This window comes from Meriones unguiculatus, chromosome 3 (assembly GCF_030254825.1).
Source record: "Meriones unguiculatus strain TT.TT164.6M chromosome 3, Bangor_MerUng_6.1, whole genome shotgun sequence".
In the NCBI taxonomy this organism is placed as follows: Eukaryota; Metazoa; Chordata; class Mammalia; order Rodentia; family Muridae; genus Meriones; species Meriones unguiculatus.
In genome coordinates, this window is record NC_083351.1 from 73,257,198 (window position 1) to 73,277,398 (window position 20,201).

Here is a 20,201-nt window from a genome sequence, read left to right on the forward strand (position 1 = left end):
AATTGACTCTCCTGGAGTTTGGGAAGCAACAAACAAACAAACAAACAACCCAGGGGGTTCTCAGTACAACTTCATATCCCTCCTCAGAGTATTACTATCTATATGGAGGAAGACTTGATCCCAGGTGCTGTTTCGCATGCCTGTGACATCACAGAAGTACACAGCTTAGCCCAGGACCTTGAGGCTTGGGCAGAAACCTAAGAATAGCTACCAGCTTATATTTAAATTTATGTATGGATGCATCTATCTAGCTATGATACTTGTCTTTTGTGGTCATCCTAATTTGAGGACCAAAAGTGTGTGTATATGTGTGTGTGAGTGAGTGTCTGTGTATAACGTGTTTATGTACACCTATATGTGTGTCTGTGTATGCTGTGTGTATATGTGTGGCTGTAGTAAGCTGTGCTCTCCTTTATCGCTCTCTGCCTTTCTTTCCTTGAGTCGGGATTTCTCACTGAACCAGAAGCACACTGTGTTTTGTTGTGGTTCCTCCTACCCTGTCATGATGCTTACGAGAAACCTCCAGACATCATCATGTTTCTGCCCAACTTCTAGTGTTGGAGAAACCATACATGAGTCCACACTCAGCCCATGCATCCTCATGTTTGTGCGGCAAGCTCTCCTAACCAGGATGCCTCTCCCCAGTCCCTGGCACTAGCTGCAGATAGTGAGTACTCTGTCAATAATGACCAAGCTATATAAGACATTAAATGCTGAGTTTTCCGTATCCTAGAATCCCCAGGAAGTTTAAGTGAAAGCATTTTCCTATCAATGCAACTGACTACAATTATGATAATGTTCTTCCAATGGAAACTCATTTCTACCTTTGATTGACCCATAATTGACAGGTTTACCAGTGAAAACGTCATTTTACCCTGATAATGTTTGAAAAAAAATAAAAATAAAAAGCTTAGGTTCCAAGACAGAAAGAGGTTGGTTAAAATAGTTTAAAATTTAAGCATTAGAGTAGAAGTGATGTTAACATACTTATCAACAAAGAAATCAGGACAGCTTGACCAGAGCCATGTAACCGATAATCATGCCAACTTTATGGCTGTACAAAAAAATATAATTTATTTTTGTGTGAACATTAACCATACATACACACACATACATAGCAAGACAATTGAGAAAGGGACTTTTAATATTCTCTAAAATTAGTTAGACCCTGTTCCTCCTGTCTCCACAGTTGTGTTGAGGGTAGTAGAGGTGAGTAAACTATGCCTTTGGGAGAAAAGAAGCCTGATATCTTGACATAGTTCTGACTTTGTTTTGGGGTTGTACTATAATCTTCTAAGAAGCATCTAAAGGTATCTTAAAGAGCTGGCTACATAATCCCTAATAAGCAGGAGTCGCAGAGTAGGAGAACCTGAGACTGGAGGGAGCAGGATAAAGAGGGGCCAGACTCAAATGTTTAGAGAACTTCTCCAGGTGGGAATATTCTTCTATAACATAAGACGTTAGTTTTGTTATGTTAGTTTTGTTAGTTATAACATAACCTTAGTTATATGACACACATTAGACATAATTGTGAGACCAATAATAGATGAATTATCAGGAAGCACAGACGACATTCTAACACTAACACTAGAATGAGAATCTGAACAAAGAGGTGATCCATCTATGTTCAGGATTGCTCAGCATTTAGGCTACTGATTTGTTGGCTAAATTTTTTTCCAGCCTTCCATGAAAGGAAACTTTAAAAAACTATTTGCATTCATGTGTAGGGTTAGCGATATATTTTTTTCTAGGCTGGTAAATCCCTTGGATGTCTTCCAAGTGCAGTGACAAGTACGGAAACAAAGAATACTTTGCCTATCACTTGTTCTGTCACAACAGCAACATCAAGTTAAAGTGAATGAATGGGAAATGTCAGGCACATTGAAGGTGTTAGAGAAGGAGAGAAGGCAGGCGGGCAAGGCCTACAAACAATCACAGATGCTCATGTTAGGAAAGCCGATGAGGTTCAGGGATTCAAGGCAAGCTAAAATATTCCTCTCCAATACAAAGAGCAAATTATTGCATTTCAACAATTTCGACAACTTCTTTGGTTTGTAGAGACAGTGTATTCCACACTCAAGAACACTGACTGTCACAATCCACTTGGTGGTGAATGATATTAAATATTTCTAGCTTACAGAAGGATCCAAAACAGGAAAGAGCTTTGCCATAGGCCCTCCCTGCAATAACAGCAGCCCTGCAACTCCACATATTTAGAGGGGGGGAGAAATGACCCTTATGACAATTACAAAAGAAAAATTACAACACGGATTCTAGGATTCCAAATAAGTGTGTACCCTCCACAGGAAAGGACTGCACAGCTTGCAAATGCAGCGAGTGTTGTGTTGTGCGCTGTTGCAGGAATACCTGCCATGAGTAGCCAGGTGTCGTGAGCTGGGTTCTGTCCCAGAGGCTGTAGTAATTGGAACCACGTGAGCTCTGGTATGAGCAGGATCCAGAATGCAACAGACCATGTCTCAGAAGCCCATCATCTCCGTACAGAACCAGCTCTTTCACTGCATTCACATTCACAGAGGGACTGTTCTGTCCTTACAGAAGAGGAGCAAGCATCTGAGACTGGAGCATAAATGGGTCAACTTCATACGTAAGTTCGGGACAAAAGTGGACTCTTACAGCACAAGGTCTGCTTAGAGTCCTCCAAAGCCACAAGTAAGAACTCTTTACCGTGGGCATAAATTCAGGCGAAACAACTGACTGTGCTCATTGTATAAAAAGGTAGTGGCCTGGCATTCAAACATATTATGGCTTACAGTGATATTGAGTGGCTCAGCTCATCAGGAGCATAGAAAAACAAACAAACCAAAAAACAAGAGTTCTGGAGAAGAGTACTGTGGGTAAACAGATGAGAGTAAAAACCATGGAGATCATTGGTTTTTTTGTGTTAATAGCCAACAGAGAGAACTCACCTTGTAAGAACTAAAAATACAGACATAATTCTTAGTGCCACCGTCTGCTATTGCCAGCACCATTTGGTTCTGCGTAGATCACATGCTGTAGCAGTGAGAGATGCCATATTTAGCTCCAACAATGTGGGCTCTGCTCATCAAAGCTGAGCTACCTACTGTCACTGCTGAATGCCACGTGCCAGTGAGAGACACCCACTCTGAGCACCTAATGTGGCATCATCTCTCAAACACAATAACCAGTTACGTAGTAGAAAAATGATGACCCTGAAGCCTTTGCTAGGAAACACAGCAACTCACCTTGACTGGAATCTACACACCTACCTGTCTGGCATTCCTGTGCCGACACTGCACCACTCCAGAGAAAATATTCATAGAGACTGAAGTGCAGGAGTGAGAATGAGAATGAGATACAGTGCTTTGTCATGTGACATCCCACCCAGAAGCTCCTCAGCTGTCAAAGATGCAGTGGTCTTCCGAAGGTAAAATATCAGAGGCTGGAGCTCTCAGAGGACATTCTATGAGCACCGTGCTCCAAAGCCCACGGACGCTTCCCAGGGCTGTGCTTCTATGATGAAACACAGGCTTGCAGAAACGAAGAACTAACTCCCACTGCCCCACCTGGGTAATTCGTCATTCTCACATTCATGTCTCTAGGTTCTAAGAACCTGAGGTCACAGGATGTAAATAGAACATCTCAAACCTTGAACTATCATTGCCACTAATCATTCAGGATTTTTGTGGCAAGAGGCCAGCAGGCACAGAAAGGAGCCGCTACACTGTTGAAGCCTCGTTATTGGGGAAACATAGCTGTTATTTGACAGTGGAGACCGAAAGACTACACTTGGTTCCTGGGATCCTTTGTGACTCTGAACATCTTTCATTCATGATAAGCAGAACATTACAGAAGGCAACACCCGAGGGAAGCGGCCCTGTTCTCCAGACCCACACAAGACAAGGCCGTCTATACCAGAATGGCGAGTTGAGAGCGAGGCAAAGCTACAATGACCCCTTCATTAGCACTGGGCTAGTCCATATCAAAATGGAGAGCTGTTGCACCGTAATCGTCTCTAGCCAGCAAAAACGGATGCATAACTGGGAAAGATAGACCTACATCCTGGACTTTTATCAAAGGAATTAACCAGTCTTTCCTGGCCAACATCCTAGCCCACTTGGACCTACATTTAGACTTACCTAACTTGTTTAAATAAATTCAGGTTGTTTGGGGGTGGTTCTACCCTACAGGAGTAAAAGCTCCACTTCTAAGTTGAACCTGGACTCCTCTTCTCAGCTAGCTACTCGGTGTGTATTTCCAATCCAGTATCACTGGATTGGAAAATGAAGCAATGGCTTTATTGCTATAGAGACTGGTTTAAAATGCATAAGGAAAGTTCCCCTTACTAAGATAATTTAACTCATATGTGATTTCTTATCATATTTCATCATACTTTTCCTTTTTCAGTACTGAGATAGAACCTGAGACTTCAAGAATGCTAAACAAGCCCTCTTTCATTGAATCCCAGCACATGTTGCTTTATTTTTACATTTTATACCTTTTTATTTTATGTGTAAGCGTATTTGCCTGCCTGCATGGATGTACATCACTTTTATGTCTGGTGTCCACAGGGATAGATGAGGACACCACATCCTTGGAAACCTGAGTTACAGGTTGTTGTGAGCTGCCATGCAGGTGCTGGGAACTGAACCTGTGTCCTCTGCAAGAGCAGTCAGTGCTCTTAACCGCTCAGTCTTCTCTCCAGCCCCATATTGCTCAACTTTTAAATTGAAGGGGGCTTTTTATGACATCACTGTCTAAAGTGCCTGATGTGCCTAAGCTCTACACCAAGGCAGGATGAGATGTATGCTTTCCCTCAGAAGGTGAATCAAGAAAAGCGACCTGCAAAGGTGCTGAGCATCAAAGACCATCCATAGACGGGGTCTTCCAAAAGCTGACACTCCCAGCCTGGTGAGCCAGAGGGTGGTTTTAGGACGGCGGTGGAATGTGCACCGTCCAGCTGGTAAAGGTCACCTTAGTGGCATCAGAACTCTCATGCTCTGGGCAGCCTTGTCCAGTCACTGGCTGCTTCTACGCTACAGCCCCTTTTCTCTCACCCAGGCCATCTCCTTTCTACCTTCCTTCCTCTCCTGGTAAAGCAGTGCTTACATGTCTGGGATTTAAAAACAAAAAACAAAACAAAACACCCCCTTCTCCTCTAATTCTCTTTTTTTCCTTCTTTCTTTCTATAATTCTTTTGTTTTGTTTTGTTTTGTTTGTTTATTTGGGACAGGATTTCCCTGTGTAGCCTTGGCTGTCCTAGACTCGCTTTGTAGCCCAGGCTGGCCTAGAACTCACATCGATCTGCCTGCCTCTGCCTTTCAGAGAACTAGGATTACAAGAGTGTGCCACCATGTCCGACCTCTAATTCTCTTCCATCCTTTCTTTTCCTTTGTCTCTTCAGTTCTTATTTCTGTGGATGTCTAGGTGTGTTTCCCATTGCTGTAGCAAACTAGCCGACAAAAGCAACTTGAGGAAGGAAGGGTTATGCGGGCTCCCAGAGACAGGCTGTCAAGGCAGGGGGGCCGAATGGCAGGAGCATCAGGCAGTGGGTGGGTATGCTTTATCAACTTAAAAAGCAAAGAAGCTGGATATTTCCTCCTCCCTGATATTGAATTTTTATTGTTATTTGGATATAGTTTGTGATAGACTTTTCATTTTCGAAAGGAAACTAGCTCTTGTCAGTTAATATCTGAGTCTCAGTTATGTATATTGAACACTAGGAAGGCTTTTTTTTTCTCATAATATACTTGTGCCTTTTAATGACAGAAAAATGCAAATATTTCAAAAGTTTTTGATTAACTTTTTATAGTTTGCTTCTCAATTACTATACTTGAAGTGGTTATTTTATGAAAACCTTTTTCCTTGTGAGTAGTATATCATATTATATTTTGGTACTCACAGAATGGCAGTGCATGTACAGCGTTTGTGGAGATCAGGGTAGGGAAAGGTTAGAAATCAAAATTGAAGATTATTACCAGGCTTATGCCTAGAGTCAGATTCTGGGGAACAAAAAAGAAAAAGGCAAAAGGGGGACATGATGTATACCCATCAAAGGAAAGCAGTGAAGGGAGGACATTTGTCTTAGGACTATCTGCCTTGGGATCAAAAGAGCCACAGCGTGAGAGACACTGTTATTGGCCTGGACATCATGAAGTGTCCCCATTCAGGCTAGGCCCTGCATTTTTTTACTTTTCTACATATGGTGACTTGAGTTCACGTACACCAAGAGCCCCAGGAGCAGCAACCAGAGAAGAATGTGAGAGTGGATCACTACGAAAGAAAGAACAAAGTGTTCTGGAATAATCATGGTACCTCATGGCTGCACCTATGAGGAAGCTGACAGGCCAAAGACAGAGAAAGAGGAACAATCACAAAAATGGCTCTTCAGGTTGAAACCAAAGGATACATCCACCTAAGGACTGCAGCGAAACCTTGAGCATCTTGTCTCTTTATTTTTAATGCCTTTGTGATGCAAATAAAATGCAAAAGGCTGCAGATTTTAAATATAAAACTTGATGAGCTTAGAGATAAGCATATACCTGTGAAACTAGATCTACAAACTGTGCCAATAACATATTCATCGCTTCCAAAAGTTTTCTCCCACCTGCTTCATTTTCAGAAATAAGAAAGATTACATAAAGGCCGGGGGTGCAGCTCAGTGGTACAATGGTTGTCTAGCATCCCAAAGCCCTAGGTTCAATTCCAAGCACCCCCAAAAGCAAGAAAGCAAGTAAGTAAGCATGCAGGTAGGCAGGCAGGCAAGGAAGGAAAGAAGAAAGGAAGGAATTTTAAAAAGGTGGGAGAGAAAGTGGAAGGAAAGGAAGGGGGAAGGGGGAAAAAAAGCTAGCTTACATAAGATCTAACCTCTTAGCAAAATGTCATGTGTCCAATACAGCACTGTTGACTATTGGGACCATGCTAGGCAGCAGATCTCTATGAGTTACTCATTTTGCGTGGCTGAAACATGTAAAATGACTGTGCCCTTTGACTACTACTCTAATTCCTTCTTCCTTACATGAACACAATGTCATTGCACTAATTGAAATAAGCCACATGCCAAAGAAGGACAGCATGAAACCATCTCTACTCTACACAAAGAGCAAAGTGGTGACTGTCACCATTCCTCTCCTGCTCCCTCAGCTACAGACAGGGGAAAAGCCAGGCCTCTAGCAGTTCTCTTGGCAGGGTACACGCAGAGAGCTTAGACAGATTTTGTGCCCTGTTTAACTGGCCAGTCTACACTGCCTCCATGATCTTCCTACGGTTAGTGGGAAAAGCTACTCTGTTACATCAGGACAAATGTGCAAGCAGGCAGACAACAAAATCTGCCTCACCAGCGCACGTAGGCTTACCAGCGCGCGTCCATTCCTCATCCCAAACCTAGCAGAGTGTACAGAAAGTTGGCTCTGCACACACATTTTTACATCACTATAGAATGGGTCTTTCGTTTCTTTAATGAAACATCCCCCAATGCTCCAGGTGAGTATCCGCCACTATTTCTCAACCCTATAACCTCTTTCATTATATCTCAAGCATACCCCCACATCACGTGTTTAATTACCTTCTCATTTACCTATTACAAATGATATTTGTATACTTTAAGTGTGTATTTTACATACTACTACTCATAATCATCTGAAGTTAGTTTTTAACATTTTCCTGTTATATGTACTCAACGTTCCAAAATGCATCCATGTTGAGTGTACATGTTTTATGAACAAATAGTTCATACTTATGTGTCCTGTTTAGTTAGGAAACTGAAAAGCATCAGAACTCCAGACCCACGTTTCACTAAGCATCGTGGTATGAAACACTGCTTTAAGATTTGCTGTCTGGGGCCTGCAAAGATGGCTCGGTGGTTAAGAACACTTGTTCTAACAGAAGATCCAGGCTCAGTTCCCAGCACCCACATGCGGGCTAACAGCTGTCTGTAACTCCAGTTCCAGAGAAGCTGACACTCTCTTCTGGCCTCTGGGTGGGGAGGGGGGGTACTGCATGTTTGTGGTGCACAGACATACATGCAGGCAAAGCACCTACACACAAAGAGAAATACTATTTGCAGCTGGGGCAGTGGCATATACCTGTACTCCCAGAATTCGGGAAGGAAGACGCAGGTGGATCTCTGTGAGTCTGAGGCCAGCCTGCTCTGCAAATCGAGTCCAGGACAGCCAAGGCTACACAGAGAAACCCTGTCATTAAAAAAAAATTAAAAACAAAACCAAGATAAAACAAAAAAATGCAAATTTTATTAAAGTACACTTAATGTTTGTTTTTGCAATGTTTTTAAGAATAGCATTGTTTTACAATATTTTTATGTTCCTGAACAAAGACATAAAAGATGTTTTCAAACTGTGATTAACAAACATGTCTCTAAAATTACAATAACTGGTATGTTTCAATGTCTGGTCTTCTAAAGGAATGAAGAGTACAGTCAACTGTAATCATTAATATACTTTTTCTCCACATTTTGACATTTAAAAGAACTCATTGCTGCATGCTTTTCAGCTGAATGAATACAGTGGCTATGGTGAAGAGGAGTTAGTTACAGGCAGACTTAGCATATATCCTGGTTGGCCTTAAACACAGACTGCAGACCCTACATCCCATAATACAAAGTTGGCCTGTAAAGACTGGTCTTGGATTCTATTTTTGCATTGGTTTGGGCCATTATTGACCAGAAGCAAATAAAGATGTGTATGTTCCTAGCAGGAAGGGCATCTCATAGTGACCTTCATAGTCCCATCTCTTCATCCCCTATCAGCAATCATTTTTGTGATCCTCATCATGTCTTGAAATTTCCCCAACACACGTTATTCACTCGTTTTAAATATTCTTATTTATCAAACCCTCATCAGATCGAATGACTTGAGTATGAGAGTCTCATCTCTTTTCTGACTCAATTCTGCCTCTTTCATAACCCAGAGCTATGAATGACAATGTAAAACTGTATATAATGGTTATAAAAACTTGGTTGGCTGGGAATCAGCTCATGTTAAAGACCTATGTGATTGCATCAGGGACTCCCTCATGAGATAGTCACTAATATCCATACATACGCAGTCAACTGCACATTCCAGGTTCAAGAGATCATGAAGGCAAAATATTTTTTTCTTATTGAATTAAAAAGCAGAAGTTGAAACCACTGATAACCCACTAACAAGCCTTTGAAATCCTCAACGTTTACAAACCACCAGAAAACACATGCAAAATTATACACACATACAGAAGTTGTCCTGAATGACTTAAGTGTTTATTTTCTAATCCTATCCCAATGAGTAAGTTACAGAATAATAAACCCACCCTCCTCCTCTGCTCTTTTGAGTGCTCTCTCTCCCTCCCTCCCCGTGTGTGTGTATATGCACACACACACACATGCATGCATGCATGCTCACCTGTGTATGAGGGAGAGGATGAGTCAGGTTTAGAACCTAAGAGAGTGTAAGAATTGGCAAGCGTACTAATAGACGTTACATAAAGCACCTGGGCTTTAAGTGATTTTTCAGTCCTGTTCTTTATAAATGGAAACAGAGTCATTAGCTTGCCTCCAGTCCAGGGTAGAGGCTGGTATCCAGAGCAGGGCTATTTATTACCCAGCAAGGAGACACGTATCTAAAAGCATCCATCTCAAAACTGCTTGAGTCTAAGAATTTATAGGCAACAGGAATATAAACAGAGGAGATGAACACAACAGCACTCTTTGATGGGAACATTGTGTGATGAGCCAAGATGTGTCAGCTGATACCCCTGGTGCTTAGGAGCTGTGAGCACTTGTGGCTGCTGCCTAATAGCACTAGCCAGGGAAGGAGGCAAGGCCACATATCACAGGGCACAGAGAGTCCAGTACTTCCCTTCTAGTTGACTAGGCCACCATAAAAGAGGGCTACAGATAGGGGAGGTCCTCCTCTCCTTCCTTCTGATCTTAGTCTATCAGATCTCATCAGGAGTGGCTGCACGGACCTCTCCTATCAGTGGACTTGGGAAGGGGCATGTGTGAAGAAGGGGGAGGGAGGGTGGGACTAGGAGGGGAGGAGGGAGGGGCTTATGGGGGGATACAAAGTGAATAAAGTGTAATTAATAAAAAAAATTTAAAAAAGCAAATAAACATCCTCTAAAAAAGAAAAAAAGGCAGGGGGGGTGGCTACAAAGAACATACAATATGGTTCCAGGGAATATTCCTCACAAAAGACAATGTGTTTCTGGGTTCTTGTTTAATGAAATTCCTCCAAATCTACCATGATCCAAACCAGTGAGTGCTGTGAGGCTCAGAGTTCTACAGGATGGTGTTTTTCCAAAGAAAGAAATTTATTCACTTAGAGCATCACCATAGTCACACCCTGGACTCCAAAACTAGCTACTCTGAGTGTCAGTCTCTCCTTCCACATCCTCTCCTCTTTCTCCCCACCCCCATTTCTTCCCCATTATACACAGCCTACAGTCTCTGAAGTAAAACACCATTAACCCTAAGTCCACACCACAGAAGACAAAGTACAGGGACCCAATGCAGGACACTCATGTAAGACCAGGGGCTAACCTTCTTCTCCAGACTAAAGATGTAATTTTCTTCCCACTTCCTCCTTTCTCACCCCTTTCCACTCCACTGTCCACCTTGAACCCACTCTGCCCACCCTCTCTCCAGACTGCAGACCTGACTGAAAGCCACAGCATTGAACAGAACAAATGACACAAGGTATAATGGAGGCCATGCCCGACCGCTTTCCAGAAAAGAGCTCTGTAACCAATGGCTACAGCATATTTTCTTCCCAAAGAGAGGGCGAAACAGAAAAATCAATGCAAATTTCCCATGTGAGTCCATACCCTGCCCCAGACTGCCAGTATGCCTGTTTTATTTTTAAAAAAATGCCAATCAACTCACCCTGATGCTTGACCCAACAGAGTAATGTGAATAAGAAAAAACAAAAAACAAAAACCAAAAAACCCGCAATCAATTGATGAGGAATATTTTCCCCCAAACTATACCACTCTGCAAAAGCATCACTCCCATCGGCTGGTGCTCATCTGCTTCTTGTTGATAGCATTCAGTAGAGTCCATGCTGTGTGCTACATTTTCATTGTCCCAGAAGACAGAGGCATCTGCAGAGTCAATCTTTGTACACTAGAAAAAGCTGAATCTCAAATAAACCAAGTCAGCACCATGGAGAATGTATGACATTTTATGGCACCTAGTCACACTGCCTGTCACCCTTGACCACCTCACTCTTGAAGGTGTCACTGAATCCCAGGGGGCATAAAGACCCACCATTGAAGAAAACATCTTTTTATCAGAGACCAGGCAGTGTCTTGAGGAAGCACCATGTTTCTAGATTCTGAGCATGTGCTTTGCTAGACAGTACTGCATAGTATTGTGATCCTGATATACATGCCCACACTTATGTATCAGCTCAACCACCTTCTTTTTTTATTTTAATATTGCTGATCAAATGAATAGGATGGGCTGGTGACTTTCATGAAGGACAACTAGCAAAGTTGGAAAACTTCCATTTTTAAAACTCAGCCAGTCCCTGCACCAGTGTAGTCATCTCTCTGGAAAAAAATAATTGTCATTTCCTTTTATTTAGATAGTTACTGTTTGTAGAGACTTCTAGACGAACTAAAAGGGAGACTTGAAGAAAGAAAGCCTCTCGGGAAAAAAGATGCAAGGGACATCACATCTCACATTTAGATGAGACAGTACTCATCTACCCTGGTGCTCGCTCGCCAAGACCCGAGGAGCCCGCTGAAGTGGCCGTGGGTGGCTGGGCCCTTACCTTACCACACTGCTTACATTTTCCCTCCTGCCGCCGCCTGTGAACCCAGTGGTGACGCACAAAGTTCTGTGAGAAAACAAAGTGAAATGAGTTAAGTCTTAATTTGCAGTCCTTGGTATTCATTGTTTGACGGTTTGGATTGTGGGTTTCTATAAGCTATCATCCAAACCCATGACGCACAAAAGCAAGCGTGTGTCGGTGTGACTTGTTCAACAATAAACGTGAACACACTCAGAATAGAGTTCATTCTCCACACACAGTGATCCTCTGCACTGTGCCTTCTCCTTACCTCCTCGTCTCTCTAGTACTCAGAGCACAGCAGATTGCACTCACTGCACTTTCTTACTATTAAAACCCATACAGATTAGTGAATGGGCTAAATGATCTTCAGTTTAGAGGTGACTAAGACTATAAAAAAAACCCCAAAGAGTGGTGAAATTTTTAAAAGCTGATGGAATAATCTTCAGTACAGTTGAACAAATGCACATGTAATGCTTCATTTAAAAAGATCAAATTCTCAGAAACATCTCCTGATATGGGACATTGAGAATCACTAGATAACATGAAAGAAGAGAAACATCAAAGAAAAGAGATATTAAAGACAAGAGGATTGACATATGGGTGACAGTTGTTTATACGTCATCCTTGGTCACCTTGAACTAGACTAGCTTTCAAGGTTCATTCTTGTCATAAACTGTAGGGAAGTCTTTTCCACCCCAAGTAAATAATAATTACTGGGGTCAAGAGATTCCATCTCTTCTAGCTGTCAGAGTTCACTACAAAAGGATGCGTCATTGACAGCATTAAAGATGAAGAGAAGCCTTTGGGCACCGCATCCTTCTTAAACCAACAACGTAAAGTACTTCCTTTTCTTTGACCCCTACCCTTTCTTGGGAAACTATACTTTGCCTAAAACTAGCATGACTCTTATAGAATTTAGCCACAAACTATATTCTCCCTTTAACAGTACCCTTAATGTATGTTGTCAACAGATTGCCTATTACATGGTATAGACACTGTTCTAAGTGGAGACAGACAAAGAAGGCAGATCAGCCTAGAACCACAGTATCTTGGACATATCAAATAGAAGAAGTCAAGCAGGCTTGGGTCTGGCTAATACTTCAATAGGAGAAAATAAGCCAGTGTTAGAAGGAAGGGAGGAAGGAAGGAAAGAAGGAAGGAAGGAAGGAAGGGAGGGAGGGAGGGAGGAAGGAAGAAAGGAAGGAAAGGCGGAAGGAAGGAAGGGAGGAAGGAAAGAAAGATGGAAGGAAGAAAAGAAGCGAGGAAGGGAAAGGAAGGAAAGCAGGAAGGGAGAGAGGAAGGAGAGAAAGATGGAAGGAAAGAAGAAAGGGAAGGAAGGGAAAGGCAAAAAAGGGAAGGGAGAGAGAGAAGGAGAGAAAGGGAGGAAGGAGCAAAGGAAAAGAGGTTGGTTGGATGGTTGGTTGTGTCAAGGCATAAAATTTCAGGTGGCAAGAAGATCTCCAACAAACATTAGCATTTTTTTTTTTTTTTTTTAGAGAGGACCCTAACTAAAACGTCCAATCCCCATCCAGAAAGGCAAAGAGGATGGACATCAGAAGAAGAAGAAAACAGGAAACAACCTAGGAACCTACCACAGAGGGCCTCTGAAAGCCTCTGCCCTTCAGACTATCAAAGCAGATGCTGAGCCTGATGGGCAACTGTTGGGCAGAGTAAACGGAATTTTAGGTAAGAACTGGGAAATAGTAAGAGCTGGAGAGGACAGGGTCTCCACAAGGAGAGCAACAGAACAAGAAAATTTGAACATAGGGAACTTCCCAGAGACTCATACTCCAACCAAGGACTATTCATGGAGATAACCTAGAACCCCTGCACAGATGTAGCCCAGGGCAGTTCAGAGTCCAATTGGGTTACATAGTAATGTGAAGAGGGACTGCCTCTGACATACTCTGATTGGCCTGCTCTTTGATCACCTCCCTCTGGGGAGGGGAGCAGCCTTACCAGGCCACAGTAGAGGACAATACAGCCACTTTTGATGTGAACTGACAGACTAAGATCAGAAAGGAGAGGAGAACCTCCCCTATTAGTGGACTTGGGGAGTGGCATGCAAGCAGAGGGAGGAGGGAGGGTGGGATTGGGATGGGAGGAGGGAGGGGCTTATGGGGGGATGCAGAATGAATAAAGTGTAATTGATGAAAAATTTAAGAAAAAAGGGGAAAAAAATAATTTAAGAACCTTAATTGACTTTCAAAATTGGAGGAAAACATGGAGTTAGTCAATTGGCATGGAGCACGTCTCGCCCCTGGGGGCAATGGTCTCCTGAACCTACTCAGACCTCGGACACCACCACTGCTAGTTCTAGAACTGACGCAGGATGTTCCAATGAGGGGTTAAGGCTTCTCATAATATTTCCTATAAGCCCACACCTGTTTGTCTATATCCCCCATTTTTATTCATTATTAGCCAGATAGAGCCAAGTAATTGTGGTAATGATACTTGCTTTTTTGCCCAATGCTGGAATGCTAGTAAAGTTAGGTATGCCCTGGTTACTCGCATGCCTCACTGGGTGTCTATGCCCATTGATGCCCCTCACGCTATGACTCTCTTCAGACAGAAAAGGGATCTTGGAAAAACATTAGCATTTTTAATACTGAAATGTCACTTCCATTTTTTTAATAATATCAAACCAATTTAAAGTAAGGTCCCTGGAGGAAAAATGACCTTTTGATAATAGTAAGATATAGAAACAGAATGGTCCCAGGAACCAATGTCGCTTTTCATCTTTTCCCACTGCTGCCATTCAGTGAAAGAAAGACACAATTTACATTTTCCTCAGGAAGACGCTAATAGGAATAGTTGATCCTTACTAAGTAGTCCTTCACACTTTTAGGAAGTTTTATATGTAGCAATTGTTTTCATCTTCATGAGAATGATGATGGATAGAGACACTTCTCAGTAGGGGTGCACCAGTAAAGTTTCAGAGCTGTTGAAATACTGAAAGTTTTGGATCAGTGAATTGTAATTTAGTGTCCTCACCATTTCCTGCCTGCTCTCCTGCTGCCATAGCGACTGGTACACCTTCTTCAGCTCTGGAAACCATGCCAACCTCTTCATTAGTAAGCAATTAGAATGCAACTGTCTGAGCTATCTAGTAGAGGGATCCTCTTCCAGTGAGCTTCCAGGATAACTGAGCAAAACTTTTTGCTCTCCCTGAAGAACCTCAGAAGACTGGGCTGGGCACAGGTGATGCCAGATGCCTGCATAAGCTTCAGCACCCAGATGGACAATGTCTAGCTATGGCTTTCAAAACAGCAACTGCAAGACTGTGTTGAGTTGTTGGTGTTTAATCCCATCAGCTCAGTGCAAAACCTATACCAACTGAGAGTAAAGGTCCTGGACTATCCAGCTATTCACACAGCAGGGCAGTTGACACCAACTGAGCCCTCTGCCTCTTCTAAAGATCAGTACTTGCTTGTGAATAAGGACTGGGGAGGACAGGAATCTCTACCCACCTCAGTATACTCAAACTCACATTACTGTAGGGCACCTCTTCTGAAGAACTGATTTTACTTAAGTATAGAAGAGTCACTTAGAATGTAAGAATAAGAGGAACTTCCCCATTCTCCCTGGCTGGGAGCAGCTCCCCTCCCACCCACTATTGCCTCTCTTCTCTGAAAGATTAGATCCATTACTTCCACATGACATTCCAGTAAACAATTGTAGTGACAGGAATGGAAATGTTGAATACAGAAAAATGTCAGACAATAATTAACAGGCATAGAAATGTTTAATATAATAGCTGTTAGTTTAGCAAAAAAAACTGAAAGAAAATGAACACTATCCTTGATATGAAGAGAAATTCCATATTTGGTAAGATTACAAATCACTGAGTGCCTATCAATTTAAGAAGAAGCACGTTGGGAGAATAGGATGCAATTATCTATGAGAAATCACAACTGACTCATGGGATCATTTAGCTAGTGACAGCTCCACTCAAAGATTAAACCAATAATTACCGAAAATCAACAGTGAGATGGTCAACATGATCATTTGTACCACAACATAGACCATTTGACAAGCAGATTTACAGCATCCTGAAGTTCAGTTCATTTATGAAATTAAAAAACCATCCTAAAAGAAAGTCCTAGCTTTATGGGAAATGTTTATGTGAGTTTACCATTAGATATCATCAAGATTTCCCTTCCTAAGAGTAAATAGGAAACTAGAGACGTGAAGGCACAGATAAACTGATTAGAATCTCTGTTATAGGAGAAGCTGAGGAGCTTCCTGCAATCTCTAGTTGTATGATTTGAGATGTCACACATCTTTCTGCTTATAGTTCTTCTTAGGCCTAACACGAATTTATTCTGCAGCTTAAACATCATTGAAAGTAAGTCAATAGTCAATGAATGTTTGCTGAATCGAATAGAACCCTAAACCTTATTTATTTGACAATTAAACCATGTGGTTACCACTTGTGGGAGGAGGAGGACCATCAGCTGTCTTCATCAATAAGAAAAATAGGAGCCATTACTATCAAATCAGTATTGTTCTCTAGCCCTCTTGCCCATGGACTTTCAATTTTCACATCATTTCTTCTGACTGTTACTCATTTCTCCTAAATTATTAGACTGAAATCAGATTCTTCACACTTTTTTCTTTAGATGATTATTCAGAGTTTCAGAATTTTGGGGCTGAAATTGGATTTTCACACTCTGTTCTTCTGACCATAATTCATGTATCTTCTGTTGGTGAACTGGTATTAGATTTGAGATCCTTACATTGCATATGTGACTACTGATATATTGTTGTTGAGAAGGCCAACCAACACTTCTAAAACAATAACTTTTTATTGTCTATCATATTTTCTGAATTATTTATATACCACTTCAAGCAGGATGTAAGGAAAAAGTTATTTCTTACGGGTGTTAAAATATCAGTGATATATTATTTCAAGGTTCACATTCAGTATAGAAGAAATATATAACCGTTCAGTTACTTTCAAACAGCCAATTCAATTCAAAATACTATTCACTGAATGTTCAAAAAAAATCTTAGCAGTCATAATCCAATCCACATAGACTATGAATAAGAAAACTCGATTTACAAATGCAGAACACATAAGGAGTCCAACAAATAGCAATTAAGAAATTGCCTGACAAAAGTAAGACTCAGTCACCAGCAAGTAGTCTTGAGTCTCCAGACTCTGATCAATTAGCAGGAAAAAAGTAGAGGCAGATTTGAGCCCAGGTCAGACTAAGTCTAACAAAAATCTTTCACTTACATTGAGTGTTCCACTAAAAAACCCTTAATGAAGTGAATCATGGTCGCAAGCTTCATCTTCAGAAGCCCTCCATAAAACAAGAGTTCTGATTAATTTTGCAAGAAATAGACCTTTTTATAAATGCATCCAGGCAGCACATACTCATTGATCACTTTGTCCGTCTATATCCTGGAACAATTATTTTGGGACAAATTCCATGGGAAATCTCTAAGGTTTACACTAATGGAGCGAAACACTGTCAGACAAGCCAATGGCAATGTGAATTAATTATGACACACAGCATGACCTGAATGAATAGGACAAGGCAGCTAGCAAAAATGGATTAAGCTTCCTCTTCATAAGGTTCAACAATGAAGAGCTTTACCATGGGCTGGTGGGTTACCCCAAAATATTCTTATGTTGATATTCTAAACCCAGAAATCATGGCCAGGATGGAAGACCTTTGCAACATAGTTGGGTCAGGAGGATGGAGCCTCATTAATAGAATTAATGCCTTATAAAAGGGTCCCTAGGGACCTTAGGGACCCTTTGCCTCCTTCCTCTCTGTAAGGATACAAAATGGAAGCAATCTGAAACCTGCAAGAGTGTTATTAGCAGCACCACACCATGCTGACACTCTGATCTTAGACTTCCCAGCCACTACAGCTGTTTGTTTGTTTGTTTGTTAAATCTCTATTGATAATGAAATAGTCTATGGCATTTGGTTACAACAGCCACAGCTGACTAGGACAACTTCTGAGGACAGGATGTTTGAGCTGAAAATTTAAGAAGAAGCTAAGAAATCTTAATATTGCCATGGAGTACATAAGTGTCCAAAAGTAGGGAATACCTGTTACATGTCTCTGGACCTGAATGTCCCTTTGGCATCTGGAAAGGGCTGAGACATATGCATGGTCAGACTACAGAGGTCTTTCAAGCTCTGGATGCTATAGAAACGAGTAGAAAGGTCCTGGTCTGATTTTTAATCAAAGAAAGAAACAAACCACACCCCTTAAATCGTGAGTAAGATGGAAGCAGCAGCTGGAAAATCATGGGAAAGCTACTGCAGTGGTCATGGTGGGAAATATCCATATCTTAGTCAAAGTTGCTGACAGCAGATATGAATAAATTTGAAATACATTTGTAAATAAAACTGACTGAACTGGAAAATACATTCGAGGATGAAAGTACTAGAGAGCAAGCATCAATATTACCCTCACCCAGTATTCTCAATTGGACATCTTATTTTATAAGATGAAAATAGATCTGGAAAAAAAGAGTTTTATGGTTATAATAATTTGGGTTTTGATCTACTATATTTCAGATGACCATGATATGTTAAATGGACTTGTCAAATAGAATTTCAAAAAATATAAACTGGAAATAAATGTAAAGGCAGGAGTTGTCAGCTCTTTTTCTGTACAATTTTATTTATTTATTATTTAATACAATTTATTCACTCTGTGTCCCGGCTGTGACACAGAGTGAATAAATTGTAATAAATAATACAATTATTTATTACAACCCCTCATCTCTCCTCCCAGTCCCACCCTCCCTCTGTCTTCTCCCCTATGCTCCTCCCCTAATCCACTGATAGGGAGGACCTCCTCCCCTTCTATCTGACCTTAGTCTATCAGGTCTCATCAAGGTTGGCTGTATCATCCTCTGTGGCCTGGCAAAGCTACACCCCTCAAGGAGAGGTGATCAAAGAGACAGCCCCTGATCCCCTTACTAGGGTAACCACTTCGAAACTGAGCAGCCTATGGGCTTCCTCTGAGCAGGGGGTTTAGGTCCTCTCCACGAATGGTACTCTGTAGGGCCTCCTGGGCCCAGGTTTTTTTTGTTTGTTTGTTTTTGTTTTTTCTCTGTTGGTCTCGTTGTGTAGCTCCTGTCCCCTCCAGGTCTCTCTATCTCTCCCTCCTTCCAGAAGATTTCCTGCACTATGCCCAAAGTTTGGCTATGAGTCTTCGCATCTGCTTCAATACCCTGGTAGGTAGAGTTTTTCAGGGCCCTCTGTTGAAGGTTCCTGTCCTGTTGCCTAACTTCCTGTTTGCCCTTCTGAATGAGGAGTGAGCATCTTCTGTAGGTCCTCCTTATTGTTTAACTTTTTTAGGACTATAGATTTTAGTATGTTTATCCTGTATTAAATGTTTAATATCCACTTATAAGTGAGTATATACTATGTGTGTCTTTCTGTTTCTGGGTTACCACACTCAGGATGATCTTTTCTAGTTCCATCCATTTGCCTGCAAATGTCATGATTTTCTTGTTTTTAATTGCTGAGTAGTATTCCATTGTGTAAATGTACCACAATTTCTGTATCCATTCCTCCATTAAGGAACATCTAGGTTGTTTCCAGATTCTGGCTTTACGAACAAAGCTGCTATGAACATGGTCAGCTCTTTTAATGATAGTGGGCAGAGGCCAGATAATACAGACAAGACCTAAGCCCACAGGGTTCTGTGGGATGCAGAGGGTAGGGGAGGGGCATGAAAGCAGGCAGGGATGGCCAAGGAAAGGGGAAAGTCCAAAAGAGATGAAAGAGTGCTGCTGATGTCTAGAGAGGAGGTCCTCAAGAATGGACTGTGTGAATGTTCTGGGCATTTATGTGAGATTGGATAAAAATAGAAAAATACCACTGGAGTTTATATGGTCATTAGCAACACTGACAGACACATTTTCAGAAAACAGACTGAACAGAGACTAAACAATAGCAGGTAAATGTGCTAGAAGATGACATACTAATAATAATCCACCCAGATAACAGTTTCTGGAAGCTTGGCCAAGGGCACAGAGCTGAGTATCTCTGTAGGGGCAGTTAGCACACAGTTGATAGCTAAGGAATGCTAGTGCTTTTCTTTCAATTGGAAATGATCACAAGATGCTTTTGCTGATGGAAATACCCTACACAGGGCAGGTATAGGTTGAGAGGCAGAAAAGGACTACAGGCATTCATTGAAGGTCCAGTTCTAGAGAAAAGAAGCAAAAGCAATGAAAACGTTCCTTGAGACTTGCAATAGAGACATTTTACATACAGTTATAACTGAGAAAGAGGCAGAGAAAAAGTCACGGAGAGACAGAGCGAAGGGCAGGAAACGAATGATAGACACATTCATTCCTTGGTCAGAACTTTAGTACCTCCAACTCAGGAATACAAGATGTCTCTTTGACTTTCCTGAGGAAATCACCTTCATTTGAGCTGCCACTGAGGG

The 20,201-nt window shown here is 41.6% G+C and overlaps 1 protein-coding gene across 9 annotated transcripts in view; it reads right to left on the bottom strand.

Annotated features, from left to right (window-relative positions):
* Positions 1–20,201, bottom strand: part of Dgki (diacylglycerol kinase iota) — a 453,496-nt gene that overhangs the window by 232,786 nt on the left and 200,509 nt on the right. For all 9 annotated transcript variants that reach the window (XM_021638217.2, XM_021638216.2, XM_060380194.1 and 6 more), the window contains exon 6: positions 11,748–11,813. In XM_021638217.2, coding sequence (XP_021493892.2) covers positions 11,748–11,813 — 66 coding nt within the window. The remainder of the gene's footprint in view (positions 1–11,747; positions 11,814–20,201) is intronic.